This window comes from Bufo bufo, chromosome 1 (assembly GCF_905171765.1).
Source record: "Bufo bufo chromosome 1, aBufBuf1.1, whole genome shotgun sequence".
Classification (NCBI taxonomy): Eukaryota; Metazoa; Chordata; class Amphibia; order Anura; family Bufonidae; genus Bufo; species Bufo bufo.
The window spans coordinates 16,577,370-16,598,776 of record NC_053389.1 but is presented as its reverse complement, the minus strand read 5'-3'; the positions used below and the strand labels follow the sequence as shown (position 1 = coordinate 16,598,776).

Genomic DNA, 21,407 nt, shown 5'->3' with positions numbered 1-21,407 from the left:
GGTGCATAGGGGAAAGGGACTTAAATTTCAAAAATTCTTCTTTAGTTGATGCGCGCCACCTCCTTTCATTCAATGTTTAAACTTTAACAAGTTGTCCCACATTTGCGCTTCAATAGTTTGTCCCACATTTCCGCTCTATCATATTTAATTTGAAACAATTAACCTCCCTTGGATGTGGTCTCCGTTTCTCACGCTCCCTCTACAGCGTGGAACCCTGATTCGCTGATAACAGTGATCAACATGATAGGCGCAGAAAAGAACATTGAAAGTTGGTAGAGAAGATATCCAAATGGATGGTGGACATCATGGGGGCACCTCTGCATAGGTGACAGGAACATAAATTTCAAAAATTTGTCTGTTACATTGTCAGGTGCCATTTTACCAATTTTGACGGATAGAAACCCCTGCTCTGCATAGGTGATAGGGACTTAAATTTCTAAAATTTGTCTTTAATTGGCCCTTTAATTCAATCCTTCTGCTTTAATAACTTGTCCCATATTTCCGCTCCATCACATTGCAGCCATTGACCTCCCTTGGATGTGGTCTCCCACATCCAAGAAAAGAACATCGAAAGTTGATAGAGAAGATATTCAAATGAATTGTGAACATTACGGGATGAGCGACATAGTGGGGCAGTATGTGTGCACACGCCTATATGTACTGACTGATGGGTCTCCCTCCTTCAACTTCTGGGTCTCCAAATTGGGCACATGGCCTAAGCTTGCCCTTTACGCCTTGAAGGTGGTGCCCTGCCCTGCAACCAGTGTATTGTTTGAACATTTGTTTAGCACGACTGGAGGGGGTTATCACAGGTTATATTTCCCAATGTTTTGGGGTGTACCCTAATTTAAATAAAAATATATAAATTTAAGCCAAAAAACTGTGTAGGCTACATCCTCCTCCTCCACCGCCGCTTCCACCTACACCACCACATCCACTGCCTTCTCAAACACCTACTCCATATGGACCTCATCCTCCTAGATCAAGATTATTATTTTTTATTTTTATGTATTTTATGTTATTTTAAGTCATTTCCCTATCCACATTTGTTTGCAGAGCACTCGCCATGCTCTTAACCACATTTTGCTGCCATTTGCAGCGATATAGCCTTTTCCATGACTTTTTTAGCCATGTTAGTGCTCAAAAGTTCTGGTCCCTATTGATTTAGATGGGGTTCGGGTTCGTGGTCAAGTTCGGGTCCCGAACTCAAACTTTTTTGTGAAGTTTGGCCGAACCCGTTGAACCCGAACATCCAGGTGTCCGTTCAACTTTAGTTATAATGCCACCAGCAGCACTAAATACCCGCTCAGACAAAATACTGGCGACAGGGCAGGCCAGCACCTCCAAGGTGTAAAGCACCAATTCATGCCACGCATCCAGCTTGGACACCCAGTAGTTGCAAGGCAGTGAGGGATCACTGAGGACGCTGACACTGTCTGCTACGTACTCCTTCACCATCTTCCAAAACTTCTCCCTCCTTGTGACACTAGGCCGCCCATCAGGGTGAGGGTGCTGGTAGGGTGTCATGAAACTTTCCCAAGTCTTGGAGAGTGTTGCCCTACCTCTGTTGGAACTGCTGTGTGTTCCCCTTGTCTCCCCTCCTTGGTTGCCCAAGGAAGTACAGACTCTGCCAGCGTTGTCAGATGGAAATTTCTGGAGCAATTTTTCAACAAGGAACTTCTTTTATTGCACCATTTTGCTCGTCCTGTCCTCCTGAGGAATAAGAGATGAGAAGTTCTCTTTGTAGCGGGGTTCGAGAAGGGTGAACAACCAGTAATGCGTATTTTCTAAAATGCATGTAACGCGCGGGTCTTGGGAAAGGCCGCCTAACATGAAGTCAGCCATGTGTGCCAGAGAACCAACAGGCAAGACTTCGCTGTCGTCATCAGAAAGTGAGCTGACCCTGTAAATCATCAGGAGGATCACTCTTAATCTCCTCATCCTCTTGCTCCTCTTCTGCCCACCCACGCTGAACAGATGGAATTAAACTTCCATGGGTAATACCCTCTGTAGCGTAGGCAACCGTCTTCTGTTTCTCCTACTCCTCCTCCTCTTCATCGTCCAATTCGCGCTGAGAAGATGGACGGAGGGTTGTCTGGCTATCACCCTGTGTAATGTCTTCTTCCCCGATTTCCACCTCTTCCACATGCAAAGCGTCGTCCTTAATTGTGAGCAGCGAGTGTTTGAGTGGACACAGAAGTCGGATGGTTACGCTGATAATAGCGTTATTGCCGCTCACCATCTGTGTTGATTCCTCAAAGTTTCTTAAAATGTCACAGAGGTCAGACATCCATGCCCACTCCTCACTTCTGATTAGCAAAATCTGACTAGAATGGCGACGGCAATGTTGCAGCTGGTATTCCACTACTGCCCAAAGCCTGGCCAACATGTGGAACGTCGAGTTCCAGGGCTTGCTCACGTCCCACAACAGCCAGTGAGTTGGCAATTTCAAGCGCTGCTGCAGCGTTGATAGACCGGCTGAAGCTGTCGATGACTTGCGGAAATGTGCACACACATGGCGCACCTTCAGCAGTAGCTCAGGCAAATTGGGGTAGGTTTTGAGAAACCGCTGAACCACTAAGTTTAAGACGTGGGCTAGGCATGGGATGTGTGTGAGCTGTGTGAGCTTTCTGAGCTCCAAAGCCGCCACCAAGTTACGGTCATTATCACACACAATCATGCCTGGTTGTAGGCTGAGTGGTGAGAGCCACAGCTAAGTCTGGTCTCTTATCCGCTGCAACAGCATTGCAGCGGTGTGCTGTTTGTCCCCTAAGCATATCAGCTTCAGCACAGCCTGTTGACGCTTCCCCACTGCAGTGCTACACTGCTTTCAGCTACCGGCTGATGGCTGACTGGTGCTGCACACGGATAATTCGGAGGTGGAACTCACTGTGCTCTGCGTCTTCTCCTTCCATGCTGCTGGCTCTGTCACTCTGCCTCAATTCGGCAATTATTGTAGCTTTCTTTTTGTTGCTGGCTGCTATACCTCGAGCTTCCAATAGATCTTTCAGTGTGGTTCTTTTCAATTGTTTGTATTGCTGAGCCATTCACTTTTCCTCTGGTTCGGAACATCCATTCGGGAACCGAAATCACTCCACTTGCCACCAAATGTAACGAACTCTATTAGGGGTAGCGTGTAGTTCATTTGCTTTTCGCCGAATGGACCTTGGTTGCAGTAATTCCCCCGCAGCATCCACAGGAACAGTATAAATCCCACAACGATCACAGATACCCAAACACCAGCCGAAACATGATGAAGGGTAGAAGAAGACTGCCTGAGCTGCCAGATGCAGCTCTTTTTATTACGTGCTCCCATGCTGGGGAGGGACACACACATTATCTTACAGTAGCCAATAAAACAAGGGTTACAGCCCACACAAAATCCTACCCTCTGCCTGTGATACAATTACCTTACACAATGGGAAATGTAATTATCACAGGCAGAGAAATACAGTTTTTACACATATACTATAACTTTAAAACTATACATCACATTCACATAAAAATTACATATTCACAATCAATCCATTCAGGGGAACAACATATTAAAAAATAGCGCGAATCAGACCAGGGGTTCAAAAGTTAGTAAAAGTATTTTTGGGGCCTGGCTGTAAGCATGCTATCCGGCCCAGACTGGTTTTACAGAGCCCTCTATCCTGAAGACAATTGAGAAGTAAGTCAATTATCTCTCAGGACAAAGGGATATCGACAATACACACGTAGAGACAATAGGACAGACATCACTACTCAAATATACAATGTCCCACCCTTTACAGTTTACAGTACACATAGACATTTAACATATCCAAACAGCGCTCAGATGCCACAAACACAGTCAGATCAATGAATGACATTGTACATTTCACAGGCAACCTAATACACATATCTTCACACGGCTCCCCCTAAGCCCATGGATCGGCAGATCCGCCTAGACCCTGTCAGGTTGACTTGGAGATGTCCGGGGAACGAAAGTTTTATAGGTCCAAGTCCGGTTGACGGGACAATCCATCCGCATTCCCATGTTGTTTGCCTGGCCTGTACTGCATAGTAAAATTGTACGGTTGTAAGGCCAGGCTCCAGCGTAATAGTCTTGGATTGTCCCCTGAGACACGGTTTAACCATACAAGCGGATTGTGGTCCGTCATTAACGTAAAGGGGCGACCATACAAATAGGGTTGGAGCTTCTTTAAGGCCCACACCAGCGCTAAGCCTTCTTTTTCCACAGTGGCGTAGCTGACCTCCCAGGGTAAAAGTTTCCTGCTGAGATATGCCACTGGGTGCTCCAACCCATCTTCCCCCACCTGGCTTAATACTGCTCCCAACCAGTACATGGAGGCATCTGTGTGGACAAGGAAAGTTTTGTTATAGTCTGGGGCTGCCAACACAGGTGCCTGGCTGAGAGCCAGCTTCAATTTCTGGAACGCTTCTGCGCACTCCGGGGACCAAACTACTTGTTTGGGTAGGGACTTCTTAGTTAAGTCCGTAAGGGGTTTGGCCAGGGCACTATAATCCGGGACAAACTTCCTATAGTACCCCGCTGTTCTCAGAAAAGCTAGCACCTGGGTCTTGGTACGTGGCTGGGGCTATCTGGCAACAGCCTCTACCTTAGCGGGGTCCGGCCTCTGTCTTCCTGAACCTACTCTGTGCCCTAGGTACTGGACTTCCGCCATACCTACATGGCATTTGTCCGGCTTCAATGTGAGTCCGGCTGTCAGAATTCTCTCCAAGACCTGGGCTACGTGCTCCAGATGGGTTCCCATGTGCAACTATATATGGCAATATCATACAAGTACGCATATGCGAAGTCCTGGAATCCCTCTAGAAGTCTGTCAGCCATTTTCTGAAAAGTGGCCGGGGCGTTCTTCATTCCAAAGGGCATAACCGTAAATTGGTATAGCCCAAATGGAGTGACGAAGGCCGACTTGGGAATGGCTGTAGGTTCCAGAGGGATTTGCCAATATCCTTTGCACAGGTCTAAAGTAGTGAGATAATGTCCCCCAGCTATCCTATCCAATAGCTCATCTATCCTAGGCATAGGGTAAGCGTCAGTGACGGTCCGGTCATTAAGCTTCCGGGAATCAATACAGAAGCGAGTCGTACCGTCTCACTTCGGTACTAAAACTACCGGAGAAGCCCAAGGACTCTGGGATGGTTCGATTACACCTAACTTAAGCATATCCTGTAACTCAGCCCACATGCTCTCTCTAACAGCTACAGGAATACGGTATGGTTGTTGTCTGAGAGGGGTGTCTGCCTGGGTTTCCACACGGTGAACCGCAGCAGAGGTGTATTCCGGTAGGGTAGAAAACATATTTCCGTATCCCTGAAGCAACTGAGAAACCTCCTCTTTTTCTCTTCGGGTTAGGGCCTCGCCTAACCGGACTTGGTCTATTGTACTGGGACCGGCTGCGAGCAAGTCCGGTAAGGGTAAGCCCTCACTATCCTCACAGGCCGGTGCGCAAACTGCCGCTATATCTCCCTGACGTTCAAAATACGGTTTTAGCATGTTCACATGAAAGGCTCTCCTTATCCTTTCATCTGAACATTTACTGACTATGTAGGTGGTGTCACTTAACTTTTCTACCACCTTGAAGGGGCCCTGCCCAGCGGCCTGAAGCTTATCTTCTTAAAAGGTTACAGCACTAGTACCTTCTGGCCTATGTCAAAGATTCTATCTCGGGTACCCCTATCGTACCATCTCTTCTGTCGTTTCTGAGCCGCCTGCAGGTGCTCCCTCACAGATTCTGTGAGGGTCTGCAAGCGGTTCCTAAACTCCAGAACATACTGTACGACCGGGGTTCCTTCCTCTCCTGTGTTGCCCTCCCAATGTTCCCTCATAAGGTCCAGGGGTCCCCTGACTTTTCTTCCGTAAAGAAGTTCGAAGGGGGAGAACCCAGTGGACGCCTGAGGGACTTCTCGGTAGGCAAACAGGAGATGGGGTAAAACCCTTTCCCAGTGCGGATTGGACACCGTGAACGTTCTGAGCATCTGTTTAAGGGTGCCATTGAACCGTTCACAGAGTCCATTCGTCTGGGGGTGGTAAGGCGCGCTAAATACGGGTTTTACGCTGCAACGGTCCCATAACTGTTGGGTTAACCTGGCGGTGAACTGAGTCCCCCTGTCGAACAAGATTTCCTTAGGAAATCCTACTCTAGTAAAGATCTTGACTAGGGCCTCCGCCACGGTTTCTGCCTCGACATTGGACAGCGCCACAGCCTCCGGGTACCTAGTAGCAAAATCTACTAAGGTGAGGATGTAGCGCTTTCCAGAAGCACTAGATTTACTGAGGGGTCCTACCAAATCTACCGCTACCCTACTAAAAGGTTCCTCAATAATGGGGAGCGGGTGAAGCTGTGCGCTCTGGCGATCTCCTCTCCTTCCTGTCCTCTGACATACCTCACACGTTCTACAATACCCTTTCACGTCCTGAGATATTCTTGGCCAAAAGAAAGTCTGAGTTAGTCGGTCTTTGGTTTTAGTAACCCCTAAATGACCAGCTAACGGAATATCATGGCTTAGCTTGAGTAACTCTACCCTGAATTTCCTGGCTACCACTAGTTGCTTTTTGACTACCTAGGTTTCTCCACTCCCAGCCCCCTGGGTTACCCTGTATAACAGCCCCTTTTCCCAAGTAAATTGCTTTGCGCCCCCCTCCTCTGAGACCTGTTCTTCCCCCTCCTATAACCTGCTAACGTGGGATCTTCCCTCTGAGATAGCTCAGACCCTGCAGGGGTGTCCCATAATGGAATGGGTCGTGGGGAAGGGATAAAAGGTTCCTCCGGGTGAGCAGATTCTCTCCTCTGAGCTTGCGCTCGGGTGGTAACCGGGTAGCTCTCCGCAGCTGACTGGTTGTTTAAGTGGGACGTGAGACACCCCACATCGTTGCCCAAAAGTACTGCAGCTGGCAAAGTTTGCATGATTCCCACCTCCAAATGTTTGCTCCCCGTACCCCAGTCGAGCAGGACTTTAGAGGTGGGGAGTTTATGGATGGCTCCCCCTGCAACTCGAAATGCCACGGTACGGTTAGTGCGGGCTTGCGCCCTGATCTTGTGAGGTTGGATCAGCGTGATGGTGGCCCCCGTGTCTCTCAGGGCTTCGGCCTCCATTCCGTCAACGGTGACCCACTGTCGGTGATAGTTGCGGTTGTCATTCATGGTTTGTGCTGTATTTGCCTCGTAAAAATATATATGAGACTTGTAGAGAAGTAAAAGGACCTGCGAGGACATGGAGACAATAATGTCAGAGCCAGGCTCCCATTGGTTAGTTTCCCTATAAAGTAGGCAGAACGAGTGACGTGATAATGATGCAAGCAATAGTGACTGGCGAACAGCAGCGCTGACATCAATCAGAGGTTGTTACTGAGCTTTTACTGCAAGAGTTTTTTAATGCAATTGCCCATAAAACATTAGGGTCCATTCACAAGTCCGTATGTGTTTTGCGGATCTGAAAATTGCGGATACGCAAAACACGGACACCGGCAATGTGCGTTCCGCATTTTGCAGACCGCACATTGCTGACACACTCATAGAAAATGCCGGCTAGGCACTACCTAATACATAACATTTTCCCTGACTCACCTACAGAGCACCGTTCACACCCTGTCTCAGGTGCGGCTTTCCCAGCCCCATGTCCATCAGCCTCCTGGATGTACAGAGCACAGTTCACACACTTTCTCAAGTCCAATGTCTCTTGTGGGGAATTAAGGCTCAGTAGTCCGCCTGACTATGGCCCTGCAACACTCCCAGGCGTCGCTTCGTCCCCCAACTCCAGACTTTCTCCAAGCCTCGTGGTCCCTCAGCCTAGTCCGGCTGAGACCAAACTCACAGAGCCACCCCAGGCCTCTGCATCCAAGTCTCCACCCCCTCTCACTCTGAGGTTTCCTTTATCCCCAAGTGATTACTGCACCTGGTCTTGCTTCAGACTTGGTGATTGTGGTGTTTAGGTCATACTAACATGGTTGCAATTCAAAAGCAATTGCATCAACCGCCATCAGACAAATATGCTCCTTAGATGTTCCCATTTCGCCCTCATTAGCACTCCTTAACCACCTCCGGACCGCCGAACGCAGCGACGCATCCTGGAAGTGGTTGATTCCTCCTGGACGCGCCGACGCGTCCTTTCGCAAGATGCGAGATTTCCTGTGAACGCGCGCACACAGGCGCGCGTGTTCACAGGAACGGAAGGTAAGCGAGTGGATCTCCAGCCTGCCAGCGGCGATCGTTCGCTGGCAGGCTGGAGATGTGATTTTTTTAACCCCTAACAGGTATATTAGACGCTGTTATGATAACAGCGTCTAAAATACCTGCTACCTGGTCAGGGATGGACTGGGACAATAAAGTGGCCCTGGACTTCAGCCAGACCGGCCCACTTTATTTTTCCCAAACACACTCAAAAAAAACCATAAGTAAAAACATATAGCATAAGATGTTATATACGGTATGTATCATCCACAGACTCCCCATAACGGTGCCATCCACAGATCCCCCTCCATAACGGTGCCATCCACAGATCCCCTTCCATAACGGTGCCATCCACAGATCCCCCTCCATAACAGTGTCATCCACAGATCCCCCTCCATAATGGTGCCATCCACAGATCCCCTCCATAAGTGTCATCCACAGATCCCCCTCCATAACAGTGTCATCCACAGATCCCCCTCCATAATGGTGCCATCCACAGATCCCCTCCATAAGTGTCATCCACAGATCCCCCTCCATAACAGTGTCATCCACAGATCCCCCTCCATAATGGTGCCATCCACAGATCCCCCCCATAAGTGTCATCCACAGACCCCCCCCCATAAGTGTCATCCACATGACAGACCCCCCCCCATAACAGTGCCATCCACGGATCCCCCTCCCTATAACAGTGCCGTCATCCATAGATCCCCCTCCCCGCCACTCACAGTAGTATACATTAATAAATCGGTATCCGGCTGCAGGCTGCAGACAGTAACTTTAATTTTAACACAGCGCTCATCTCATCTCTTTACTACAGTACCTTACATTCATTCAGCTCCCGCCTCCAGCCTCCAGTAACAAGTGCGGGCGGCAGCGCTCACTCACTGACGTCACGCGCCTGCGCCGCCTAGTGGGAGGAGCAGGCGTGTGACGTCAGTGAGTGAGCGCCGCCCCCACACTGCCTGCTGTTACTGGAGCTTTACCCCCCTGATGGCGGCCCTGGCCGGCCCATAATTCGATCGGCCCACCGGGATTCTCCCGGTACTCCCGATGGCCAGTCCATCGCTGTACCTGGTCCTCTGGTGGTCCCCTTTGTTTGGATCGACCACCAGAGGACACAGGTAGCTCAGTAATAAGTAGCACCAAGCACCACACTACACTACACCCCCCCGTCACTTATTAACCTCTTATTCACCCCTGATCACCCCAGATCACCCCATATAGACTCCCTGATCACCCCCCTGCCATTGATCACCCCCCTGTCATTGATAACCCCCTGTAATGCTCCATTCAGATGTCTGTATGATTTTTACGGATCCACTGATAGATGGATTGGATCCGCAAAACACATACGGACGTCTGAATGGAGCCTTACAGGGGAGTGATCAATGACGGAGGTGATCACCCCATTTAGACTCCCTGATCACCCCCAGTGTCATTGATCACCCCCCTGTAAGGCTCCATTCAGACGTCCGTATGATTTTTACGGATCCACTGATAGATGGATCGGATCCGCAAAACACATACGGACGTCTGAATGGAGCCTTACAGGGGAGTGATCAATGACGGAGGTGATCACCCCATATAGACTCCCTGATCACCCCCCTGTCATTGATCACCCCCCTGTAAGGCTCCATTCAGACGTCCGTATGATTTTTACGGATCCACTGATAGATGGATCGGATCCGCAAAACACATACGGACGTCTGAATGGAGCCTTACAGGGGAGTGATCAATGACGGAGGTGATCACCCCATATATACTCCCTGATCACCCCCCTGTCATTGATCACCCCCCTGTCATTGATCACCCCCCTGTAAGGCTCCATTCAGACGTCCGTATGATTTTTACGGATCCACTGATAGATGGATCGGATCCGCAAACACATACGGACGTCTGAATGGAGCCTTACAGGGGAGTGATCAATGACGGAGGTGATCACCCCATATAGACTCCCTGATCACCCCCCTGTCATTGATCACTCCCTTGTAAGGCTCCATTCAGACGTCCGTATGATTTTTACGGATCCACTGATAGATTGATCGGATCCGCAAAACACATACAGACGTCTGAATGGAGCCTTACAGGTGGGTGATCACCCCATATAGACTCCCTGATCACCCCCCTGTCATTGATCTCCCCCCTGTCATTGATCACCCCCATGTAAGGCTGCATTCAGATGTCCGTATGTTTTTTACGGATCCACGGATACATGGATCGGATCCGCAAAACACATACGGACATCTGAATGGTGCCTTATAGGGGGGGATCAATGACAGGGGGGTGATCACCCCATATAGACTCCCTGGTCGTCCCCCTGTCATTGATCACCCCCCTGTCATTGATCACCCCCCTGTAAGGCTGCATTCAGATGTCCGTATGTTTTTTTACGGATCCACGGATACATGAATCGGATCCGCAAAATACATACGGACATCTGAATGTAGCCTTATAGGGGGGTGATCAATGACAGGGGGGTGATCACCCCATATAGACTCCCTGGTCACCCCCATGTCATTGATCACCCCCCTGTCATTGATCACCCCCATGTATGGCTGCATTCAGATGTCCGTATGTTATTTACGGATCCACGGATACATGGATCGGATCCGCAAAACACATACAGACATCTGAATGGAGCCTTATAGAAGGGTGATCAATGACAGGGGGTGATCACCCCATATAGACTCCCTGGTCACCCCCCCCGTCATTGATCACCCCCTTGTCATTGATCACCCCCCTGTCATTGATCACCCCCCTGTCATTGATCACGCCCCTGTAAGGCTCCATTCAGACATTTTTTTGGCCCAAGTTAGCGGAATTTTTATTTTTTTTCTTACAAAATTCAATGAACTCGCCATGCCCCTCATTGAATACCTTGGGGTGTCTTCTTTCCAAAATGGGGTCACATGTGGGGTATTTATACTGCCCTGGTATTCTAGGGGCCCTAAAGCATGAGAAGAAGTCTGGGATCCAAATGTCTAAAAATGCCCTCATAAAAGGAATGTGGGCCCCTTTGCGCATCTAAGGCTGCAAAAAAGTGTCACACATCTGGTATCGCCGTACTCAGGAGAAGTTGGGCAATGTGTTTTGGGGTGTCATTTTACATATACCCATGCTGGGTGAGATAAATATCTTGGTCAAATGACAACTTTGTATAAAAAAATAGGAAAAGTTGTCTTTTGCCGAGATATTTCTCTCACCCAGCATGAGTATATGTAAAAAGACACCCCAAAACACATTGCCCAACTTCTCCTGAATACGGTGATACCACATGTGTGACACTTTTTTGCAGCCTAGGTGGGCAAAGGGGCCCACATTCCAAAGAGCACCTTTAGGATTTCACAAGTCATTTACCTACTTACCACACATTAGGGCCCCTGGAAAATGCCAGGTCAGTATAACTACCCCACAAGTGACCCCATTTTGGAAAGAAGACACCCCAAGGTATTCCGTGAGGGGCATGGAGAGTTCCTAGAATTTTATATTTTTTGTCACAAGTTAGCGGAAAATGAAGATTTTTTTTTTTCTTACAAAGTCTCATATTCCACTAACTTGTGACAAAAAATAAAAACTTCCATGAACTCACTATGCCCATCAGCGAATACCTGGGGGTGTCTTCTTTCCAAAATGGGGTCACTTGTGGGGTAGTTATACTGCCCTGGCATTCTAGGAGCCCAAATGTGTGGTAAGTAGTTTGAAATCAAAATCTGTAAAAAATGGCCGGTGAAATCCGAAAGGTGCTCTTTGGAATGTGGGCCCCTTTGCCCACCTAGGCTGCAAAAAAGTGTCACACATGTGGTATCTCCGTACTCAGGAGAAGTTGGGCAATGTGTTTTGGGGTGTCATTTTACATATACCCATGCTGGGTGAGATAAATATCTTGGTCAAATGCCAACTTTGTATAAAAAAATGGGAAAAGTTGTCTTTTGCCAAGATATTTCTCTCACCCAGCATGGGTATATGTAAAATGACACCCCAAAACACATTGCCCAACTTCTCCTGAGTACGGTGATACCAGATGTGTGACACTTTTTTGCAGCATAGGTGGGCAAAGGGGCCCACATTCCAAAAAGCACCTTTCGGATTTCACCGGCCTTTTTTTACAGATTTTGATTTCAAACTACTTACTACACATTTGGGCCCCTAGAATGCCACGACAGTATAACTACCCCACAAGTGACACCATTTTGGAAAGAAGACACCCCAAGGTATTCGCTGATGGGCATAGTGAGTTCATAGAATTTTTTATTTTTTGTCACAAGTTAGTGGAATATGAGACTTTGTAAGAAAAAAAAATAAAGAAAAAAATAAATCATTTTCCGCTAACTTGTGACAAAAAATAAAAAGTTCTATGAACACACTATGCCCATCAGCGAATACCTTAGGGTGTCTACTTTCCGAAATGGGGTCATTTGTGGGGTGTTTGTACTGTCTGGCCATTGTAGAACCTCAGGAACCTCAGAAAGTCAGAGCTGCTTCAAAAAGCGGAAATTCACATTTTTGTACCATAGTTTGTAAACGCTATAACTTTTACCCAAAACATTTTTTTTTTTACCCAAACATTTTTTTTTATCAAAGACATGTAGAACAATAAATTTAGAGAAAAATTTATATATGGGTGTCGTTTTTTTTGCAAAATTTTACAACTGAAAGTGAAAAATGTCATTTTTTTGCAAAAAAATCGTTAAATTTTGATTAATAACAAAAAAAGTAAAAATGTCAGCAGCAATGAAATACCACCAAATGAAAGCTCTATTAGTGAGAAGAAAAGGAGGTAAAATTCATTAGGGTGGTAAGTTGCATGACCGAGCAATAAATGATGAAAGTAGTGTAGTGCAGAAGTGTAAAAAGTGGCCTGATCTTTAATGGTGTTTAAGCTAAGGGGGCTGAGGTGGTTAATCTACCAGACCACCACTGTCCTCTTAATAGATTCTCCCTACCTGCCCACCTACTCGCGGCTGCTAAACTGCTTATACCTTTATATTGGTTATCTGAACAAGTACCCCCTTTTAGTGATTGGATCAGTAAGGTACATGAAATATATAAGCTTGAAGAATTATCCTGTTGACAAAACTATTCTGACAATAAGTTTCTCAAATTATGGGCTCCATGGATTCAGTGAGACTACCTCAACCCACACAAATGGGTAACGCATCAGCATCCATCACTAGCTCATATATCATTTTGCTCTTTGTCTATACCTATTTTGCGTTCATGTACAGGATAGGCCTTTACAATATTGAGTTTTCTATCTCTTGCCACCTATTATAATATGAGAACCACTATGTAAAATGTATATAATGCTCACATGACCATTGGCAATGTTGCCACCCTTCTGTAATTTTATGTCACATTTTTTGACTGATCTATGTTTGCCAGAAACGAAAATAAAGATTTGTTAAAAAAAAAGCAAACATTGCAAAAGTAATAACAAAAAGTAGCAGCACACTGCTACTGTATATGTGCAAAGACACATGTCTCAAAACTATAATTATTCATTTGAAGATACTAGCATGACAGAGAGTACTGCAGACAGACCTGTGACGGAGGTCTTTAGAGAACTTGAGCCCCTATTGATCAATCAACTAAAACAGAGATGGGAAATCAAATCCCTGAATCGCCATTTGGAGGGACTCAGACTCTCTAAGGTTCCAGCGCAGGATCTGTGCAGTAATAGTTTTGACAAAGAATGTGAAGATCTCCTGAAGTCACAATCCATAGTACTTGTACAACTAATTGTTGAAAGGAGAATATCGATATTGGAAGTAGTATATGGAAAAAAAGAAGTATTAAAAGAAACTCTAGATAAAATTCCAAAGAATGAAGTGTTTAAGAATTGGCATAAAAAAATATGCAAACAATTAGGTACAGTAGAAATAATTTTTAAAAAAAGTAGAAAAATACAAAATTTAGTAAAAAATGATAGACAAAGTGACAGACAGAATACAAAGGAAGACAGGACACACATTATTAAAGCTCCCATTCAGAGAGAAACAGAAACAAATGAAGAGAGACCACCACAATATAATATTCAAACCACGATAGATACGAGGCATTATGTAATCCCCTTTTTTTAGACTGCACACCCCCACACCACAGGATACGTACGAGGTCCTCCTGACAATCACCACAGGATCATTGTCACATAACACCAGTCACAGGGCACAATTACAACTTGAGATACAGGGAGAAAACACAGAAAAAGAGTCAGGATCAATACTCTCAGAGAACATATCAAGCGAGGAATCAATATCCATCTTACACCAACAAAGAGACACATGTAGGGAATAATCACAAACACCAGCACAATCAAAATATAGAAAAAAGAAGACACGACGAGGAAAGGGAAGGAAGGGAAAGGATAAATCACAGGAGACACCAATAGAGGAGGATAACTCCATAATTAATTTAAGTTCAGTCACATTAACACGGGCACAATACACACTGTTAAACAAAGACTTAAAATTTGCACCTACTGCACAGTTAAGTAAATTTGACACTTATATAAGGGTAGAGAAGTTCGTACGAAAATTATGTTTAAAAAAATATTTTTTTAGGAATCCCATAATGTCAATAAGGGAAGAACAGGGGATTTATGCACACACGGATCTTAGATTAAGAAGTAAATCGTACCCAAGACATGAAATGGGACAAGATATAATTACATTTAAGAAAAGTGTGGAGGCGGATATAAGGAAAATTAAAGGGGAATCTAGAAGATTCAATAATCTTAAGCCACATGAAATTCATGCAATCAAACAATTACAACAGAATGACAACATAACTATTCGCCCAGCCGATAAAGGCGGAGCGATTGTCATTTTAGACACATGTAAATATGATGGGGAGTGTAGGAGACAACTGGGAGACAATGAGACATACAAAAAATTGCAAAAAGACCCAGTGAAAGAATTCGGAGAATCTTTGGAGTTATATGTAGAACAGGGCTGTGAAAAAGGATTCCTAAATGAACAAGAATGCAAATTTATTATGGGTACCCCTAAGCGCATGCCTGTTTTCTACACTATACCAAAGGTACACAAAAATCCATTGGAGACCCATTATTTCCGGTATAGGGTCATATACGTCCAATCTGTCCCAAAATCTGGACAGACTACTGCAGCCAGTAGTGAGGAAGACTTTTGCTTATATCAGGGACACCACACAGATTGTCCAGACTATCGAGAGCCTCAGATATGATTCAAATTGGATCCTTGGGCCTCTCGATGTTAACTCCTTATAAACTATAATAAGACATGACCAGGGATTAAAGGCTTTGGCACAACAGTTAACATCATACGGGGAATACTTACCAGAACAAATACAATATATAGCGAAAGGGGTGGAACACATCTTGACCCACAATTATTTTGCATATGATTCTGAGTTTTTTCTCCAGATTAGGGGTACCGCCATGGGCACCAGGTTTGCCCCCAGCTATGCCAACTTGTTCATGGCACAATGGGAGGACCAACACATAGTGCCCAGGATGGGGACGGACCTGGTGCTCTGGCGAAGGTTTATTGATGATGTGATCTTCATCTGGCAGGGAACAGAGGAAGAACTAACACTGTTTCTGGACAACACAAATCTAAATGAAAATAACATAAAATTTAGCTCAAAAATCTGTAAAAAACAAATAGAATTTTTAGATTTAACCATCAAAGCAGAAGATGACAAACTGATATGTCATACATACCAGAAAGAGATAGCCAGGAACAGCTACCTATATACAAGCTGTCATCTACCAAGATGGCTTCTGAATATCCCTAAGGGGCAATTTAGGAGGTTACGACGTAATTGCACGAAGGAAGAAGATTATACTAGAGAAGCCATTTCCATAAAGGAACAATTCCTTACGAAAAAATACCCCCTAAAACATGTGGAGAAATCCCTATTGGAAGTAAAAAATATGGATAGAAAAATGTTTTTTGAGGAAAAAGAAGGGACTAGGATAGAAACGGACCCTAAAATAGGGGATCTAATTAGGATTATTTTGCCTTACAGTGCACAATACAAGAAAATTGAAGCCATTATTCAAAATCACTGGCATCACATTACAAAAGATAAATTGATAGGACGATATTTAATTAATGGCCAACAAATAGTGTATACAAAGGCACCTAATCTAGCTCTCAAAATAGCACCGACTGTAAAAAATAAGAAGAACACCAACCAAAGAAATATTTTTAACCTAAAGGGATTTTACAGGTGCAACACATGCAGCAATTGTAAAAACACAAAGTTTCCGAAAAAAAACTGTAAAGCCTCCTCTATGTCCAATACATTCTCGTATGAAATTGACACATTTCTATCATGCAACACATCAAATGTCTTGTATCTAATTGAGTGCCCCTGTAAGAAACAATATATAGGACGAACAAAAAGATTACTGAAGACGAGGATTGCAGAGCACATGAGCAAAATTAGAACGGGATATGAAAAGCATTAAATATCACCATAATCAAGATCCCTCCCAATTAACATTTATGGCATTTGAAAAAGTGGATATACACTGGAGGGGAGGGGATCATATCTCCAATATGTCACGGCAGGAAGCAAGGCGTATATATGATTTTAACACCTTGTTACCCAAAGGTCTCAATGCAGATTTTGAGATATTCGGCTTCCTGTGAATCGTTGTGGAGAATATACTTTGTAGTAAGTCATTGAGGTGGGTGCCCCCTGCTGACGGGACATCGGTGTCTGGCTGTGTTATCAGCATTCCGATCTCCCCTCGGCTAGGGTCCTCCACCTCTATACACCATGAAAATTGCACAATAGCATTACACCAACATCTTGGGAGAATTTTAGATAAAATATGATTTTAAATTTTTAATTGTGGATTAATGTATACAAATGGATTTCATATAGAATAGAGTTCTAAGTAAATTACATACGAAAAAAGAAAAAGAAAAAGGAACGAAAAATGTAAAATATATTAATCGGACAAATATATTTATTATCGTATATGTGAATATGCTATGCACTTTTATATAATGAGTATTACGAATATTATAGATAGAATATTATAGATTATTATTCCATAGCCTACGAATAAAGGAAGGATCGAAAATTAGAATCCAAACCAGATTTTGTAAAGAACTTTAATTAAGCAATAGGGTGTGACCCATGAGGGTATATAATGAAAGAATGGAGGATCTCAAAACCAGCTACTGAGGAAGAGGTCCGTGACCTCAAAACGCGTATAGCGGGAGTGGATGAGATCCTTATATTGAAAAGACGCCCTACTGTTCCGGAATTATCAGCTGATTGTTACGAGCAAGTAACGAAAAATCGTATACACAGAGGTTGGTACCGCCGCCGATAAAACATAGGAACTGTAACCAAGGCCATCAAAGAAGCTTTAGATCACGTGGGATCCTCTGACGTCCCGATCACTTGGTGACTCTAGTCACATGTGGAACGCTGGCAACACGTGGAACGCCCAGCTGAAAGCCGGAAGGAGGCCCATGATCACCGTAGCGGCATCTCGGAGATACACTACCGGCGGACACACGCTATCTAGCAAAATAAGTTGGGTGAGTGCACTGACTTGTGGTGGGACGCCACCACAGTCAGAGATAGAAAACTGGACAACAATCAGTGAGTATACAATAAGCACTAAAAACCCACTAGTGTACCATATAATCGAGATTGTGGATCAAAACATCTAATAGTGTGCCATACAATTGAGACTTTTAATTGAAGTGCATCAACGTAACACTATTGAATACACTACTGAATGCACTATAATGAGCGCATATGAAATCCTCTGGGAATTTTATGGAATAGTTTTATAGAATTTTAAATCCATAAATAATCAACTCCTTTATCAAATATAGTAATGCATGTAATAATCTTTATGAATTTTTAGAAATATAGACAGACTACAATATACAAATTGATTGTTTTATAGTAATTGATATTATGTCCTATTGAATTGCATGTCTATAGATATATTGTATTGATTGATTTTGAATAAATGTGTTGTATCTATTACGCAGTGTACCTGATGTGTAGCACCAGATATTGAGTGACCACTATAGACCATATATGAATAAATGTAAACTGCTTTATTGCTATACTTATTATATTAAAATTTGAAGCCCCTTGCACATATTTTTGGTCAGAATTTTTTCCAAGCCCATCTACTAAAGACAAGGTGGCTTCCAACAGATTGGACCTCCTCCAGCAATGTAGAATCCAGCTATATCATCCTCTGATTAATAGACCCGGGGCAAATGGGCAGCAGTACAAAGTCCAAAAGTGGACAGATACTCCCTCAAATGTACGAGAGGCATATTTGTTAGTGTAGGTTCCCTCTGTTAGAAGTAACCTTGTCGCTTGTAGATGGGCCAGGCACAATTTTGATCAAACATGTGTGTAAATAGCTTATACATTTTTTTAGAGTAAGTATATCAGTAATGCAGTCTACATTTATTCATGTTTCCAGTCTTTGCGTGTGTCTTTATGCATAGATCAGTGAGCTCTTACTTGTAGTATATATAGAGTATTTAATTCACAAGTGTAAATGTATCGTACCTATATAATCATGTTTACAGTATATCTGTTTCCTCTCATTTTATTCTTAGTATTTACTCTGACATATTTTTTCCTCTAGATCCTAGAGAAATCAATGTAACAAAGAATATGGGGAATAAAAAACATGTATTTTCCATGTATTATATTTTGGCTTTAGTTTTGATTGATTCCCAGCTGTGGAGCAGTAAGTATCTTATAGTCACTGTATGTGGTATATTACTCTGTATGTTATTATGCAACTTCACTCATTAAAATATTAGTAACTTAGAGAAAAAGGAGTGAGACAGATAGTAATGCTCTATGTAGAGAAATTCTCCCACATCTCCATTTTTTAAATGCAAAAAAAAGCTAGGATTGACTCTGAAGACAACCCAGGTCAACATGCCCTATTACAGCATCTGGACCTCATAGGGGGTGTCTGTCACGGTCATATTGGTGTTTGACCGTGATGCGTTTGCCGTGCAGACTGGTTGCCAGGGGCAACGTGTAGTTTGTGGTTTGCACGTGCTCTTACCCTTTAAGGTGTGCCTCCTTGCTGTTTGGTCAGGAAGGGGTTAATCTTCTGGCTATTGAGGATTAAGGTGGTTCCTTGGTGTGGCCGCAAGCTTGATATAAACCTGTGGCTTGCTGGCTGGAGGCAGTGGTTCTACTGCCTTTGTTGCATTAGAACCTTGCTCCTAGCTCTTTGTCATATGAGGGCCATCCTAGTTGTCATCAATGTCATCCCGGTGTCTCCTTCCCTTCCTATCCTTTATTTGTTTGGAGTGGGTTATGTTCAGGGTGTTTGTATGTGTAGTTTGGTGTTACATGTCTGGTGGTGTTTGGTGTCCAGCATGTTTGCTAGACATTCCCCCGTCTTACGTTGGTTGTAACCTCCGTATGGGGGTCTCTGGTTCCCCGGAGGGGGGACCAATTTTCCATACGCAGCTATGTGTGTCCTGGATACCTGTGTGGTTGTTGTATGTGCTGTATCCTTAATGTGTGTGGACATCAGCATTTGTGCACGGGTTCCAGTCGGTGTGCCTGTGGCAGGTAAGTGTTTTGCATTTGTCGCTTACCTGCCAATTCCATATGCTGTATACGGTCTCCTTTCTTTGCAGCTTGGCCGGTGGAGACTCCTGCTCGTCCGTGTTTTGGAGGAACAGGTTGTCTTTACCCTGCTCCTAGTCCAGGGATTTCCTGAGGGTTAGTAGGGCCCAGAGGTTCCGGAGTATGAGCCCTCCTACCATTTGGGTTGGCTCATATGGTTAGGAGTCAGGGCCAGAATTAGGGACGCTGTAGGAGGTGACCTGCTTCCTTATTCCTCCTCCTGGCCTTGTTGCTTACAAGTTGCCTCCTCATTGTACGGTGGGGAGTTTCCCCCCTCCCCACCATGACAGTGTCCCTTTCTTGGGACTCCATGCCTCTGTAACAGAACACATTGATTCTGACTCCATCCATCTGTGCACTACTACCACCATCTGTCTGGCTGTATGAAAGGTCCGGAGATATTCCCTGTGACAGCAGTAAATTGAAAGGGTTGAAGGATGCTGGTAAATAATAATCCATCACCTAAATCCACCTGGCTTGTGATTGTGTACTCCATTTAATTGGGTGCAAAGTAGAGATGACAAAACAGTTCGTAACAAACTTTTTTCAAATTTTTGGCGGCAATAGAATCCAAACCTTTTTCAGGTTTGTTTTGGACAAACGCACCATTCTAGTACATATGTCAGCAGTAAAAAAGCAGTAGGGAGGAAGAAGAAGAAGGGTTCTCACATGATCCGAGTGGAAGTGTGGGGGATGACTTGCCCTGATTGGCTCCTAGGCCGAAAGACAGCCTAGATGAGCCAATCAGTGCTGCAGCAGGCAGGTATGTTCCTAGCAGAACAAGCTGTGCTGAGTTGTGAATGAAGGTGGATGGGGCTATGCAGTGTCTGCCAGAAAAAACATCTTAGGGAGTCAAGGACAGTCAGAAATCAATAAAGCTTATATTGTACTGCCAGGGACAGTACATTGAAAGGTCTGAATTACAATGAAGAAGAAGAATTGTGTGTCTAGAATAGGGACAGGCAGGGAAGCTGTCAGCCAGAGAGGAAGGACTGATGAGCTGTGGTTGCTGTGCCTCCTAGAAGAACTGCAGCTGCTGCAAACCTCAAAGCAGCTATATGTAAGGAAATACTTCAATGTTTTTCCCATTTTCACAGAAATCCTTTTTTTTGGGGGTGGATGCGGGTTGAGTGTGAAATAAGCGAAAATGTTTTACGATCAATCTCGCATAGCATATATGATACTAGTGAGAACTCTGTGTCAGGTCATCTCACATATTTAATTTTGTTTGTTTTAGTTTGAAAAAACATATAAATTAGTGATTGAGAATGAAATATTTAGGGCAAATTAAATTAAATTAATTAAATTAGCATATAGGTGATTAGTACACTAATACACAGGATAGGGCAACATTTTACCTATGACTGTTAATGTGAAATTGAACAGCAGGTCTTAATCGTCCATTTCAATTTATTCTATATTCACATGATTAGAATTTAATTTTTTGGGGGGTTTAATTTAATTAAACCAGCATATCAGTGATCAGTATACCAGTACACAGGGTCGTGCAACAATTTACCTATGAGTGATAACATGATATTAAGGGTCAGGGCTGGCCCTCAATCATCCGTTCATGTATTGTATCTCCAC

At 44.3% G+C, this 21,407-nt stretch overlaps 1 protein-coding gene across 2 annotated transcripts in view; it reads left to right on the top strand.

Annotated features, from left to right (window-relative positions):
- The window catches only part of LOC120991856 (sialic acid-binding Ig-like lectin 12), a 999,480-nt gene that overhangs the window by 41,156 nt on the left and 936,917 nt on the right, over nt 1-21,407 (top strand). For both annotated transcript variants that reach the window (XM_040420617.1, XM_040420621.1), the window contains exon 2: nt 18,808-18,912. In XM_040420617.1, coding sequence (XP_040276551.1) covers nt 18,837-18,912 — 76 coding nt within the window. In that variant the 5' untranslated portion in view covers nt 18,808-18,836. The remainder of the gene's footprint in view (nt 1-18,807; nt 18,913-21,407) is intronic.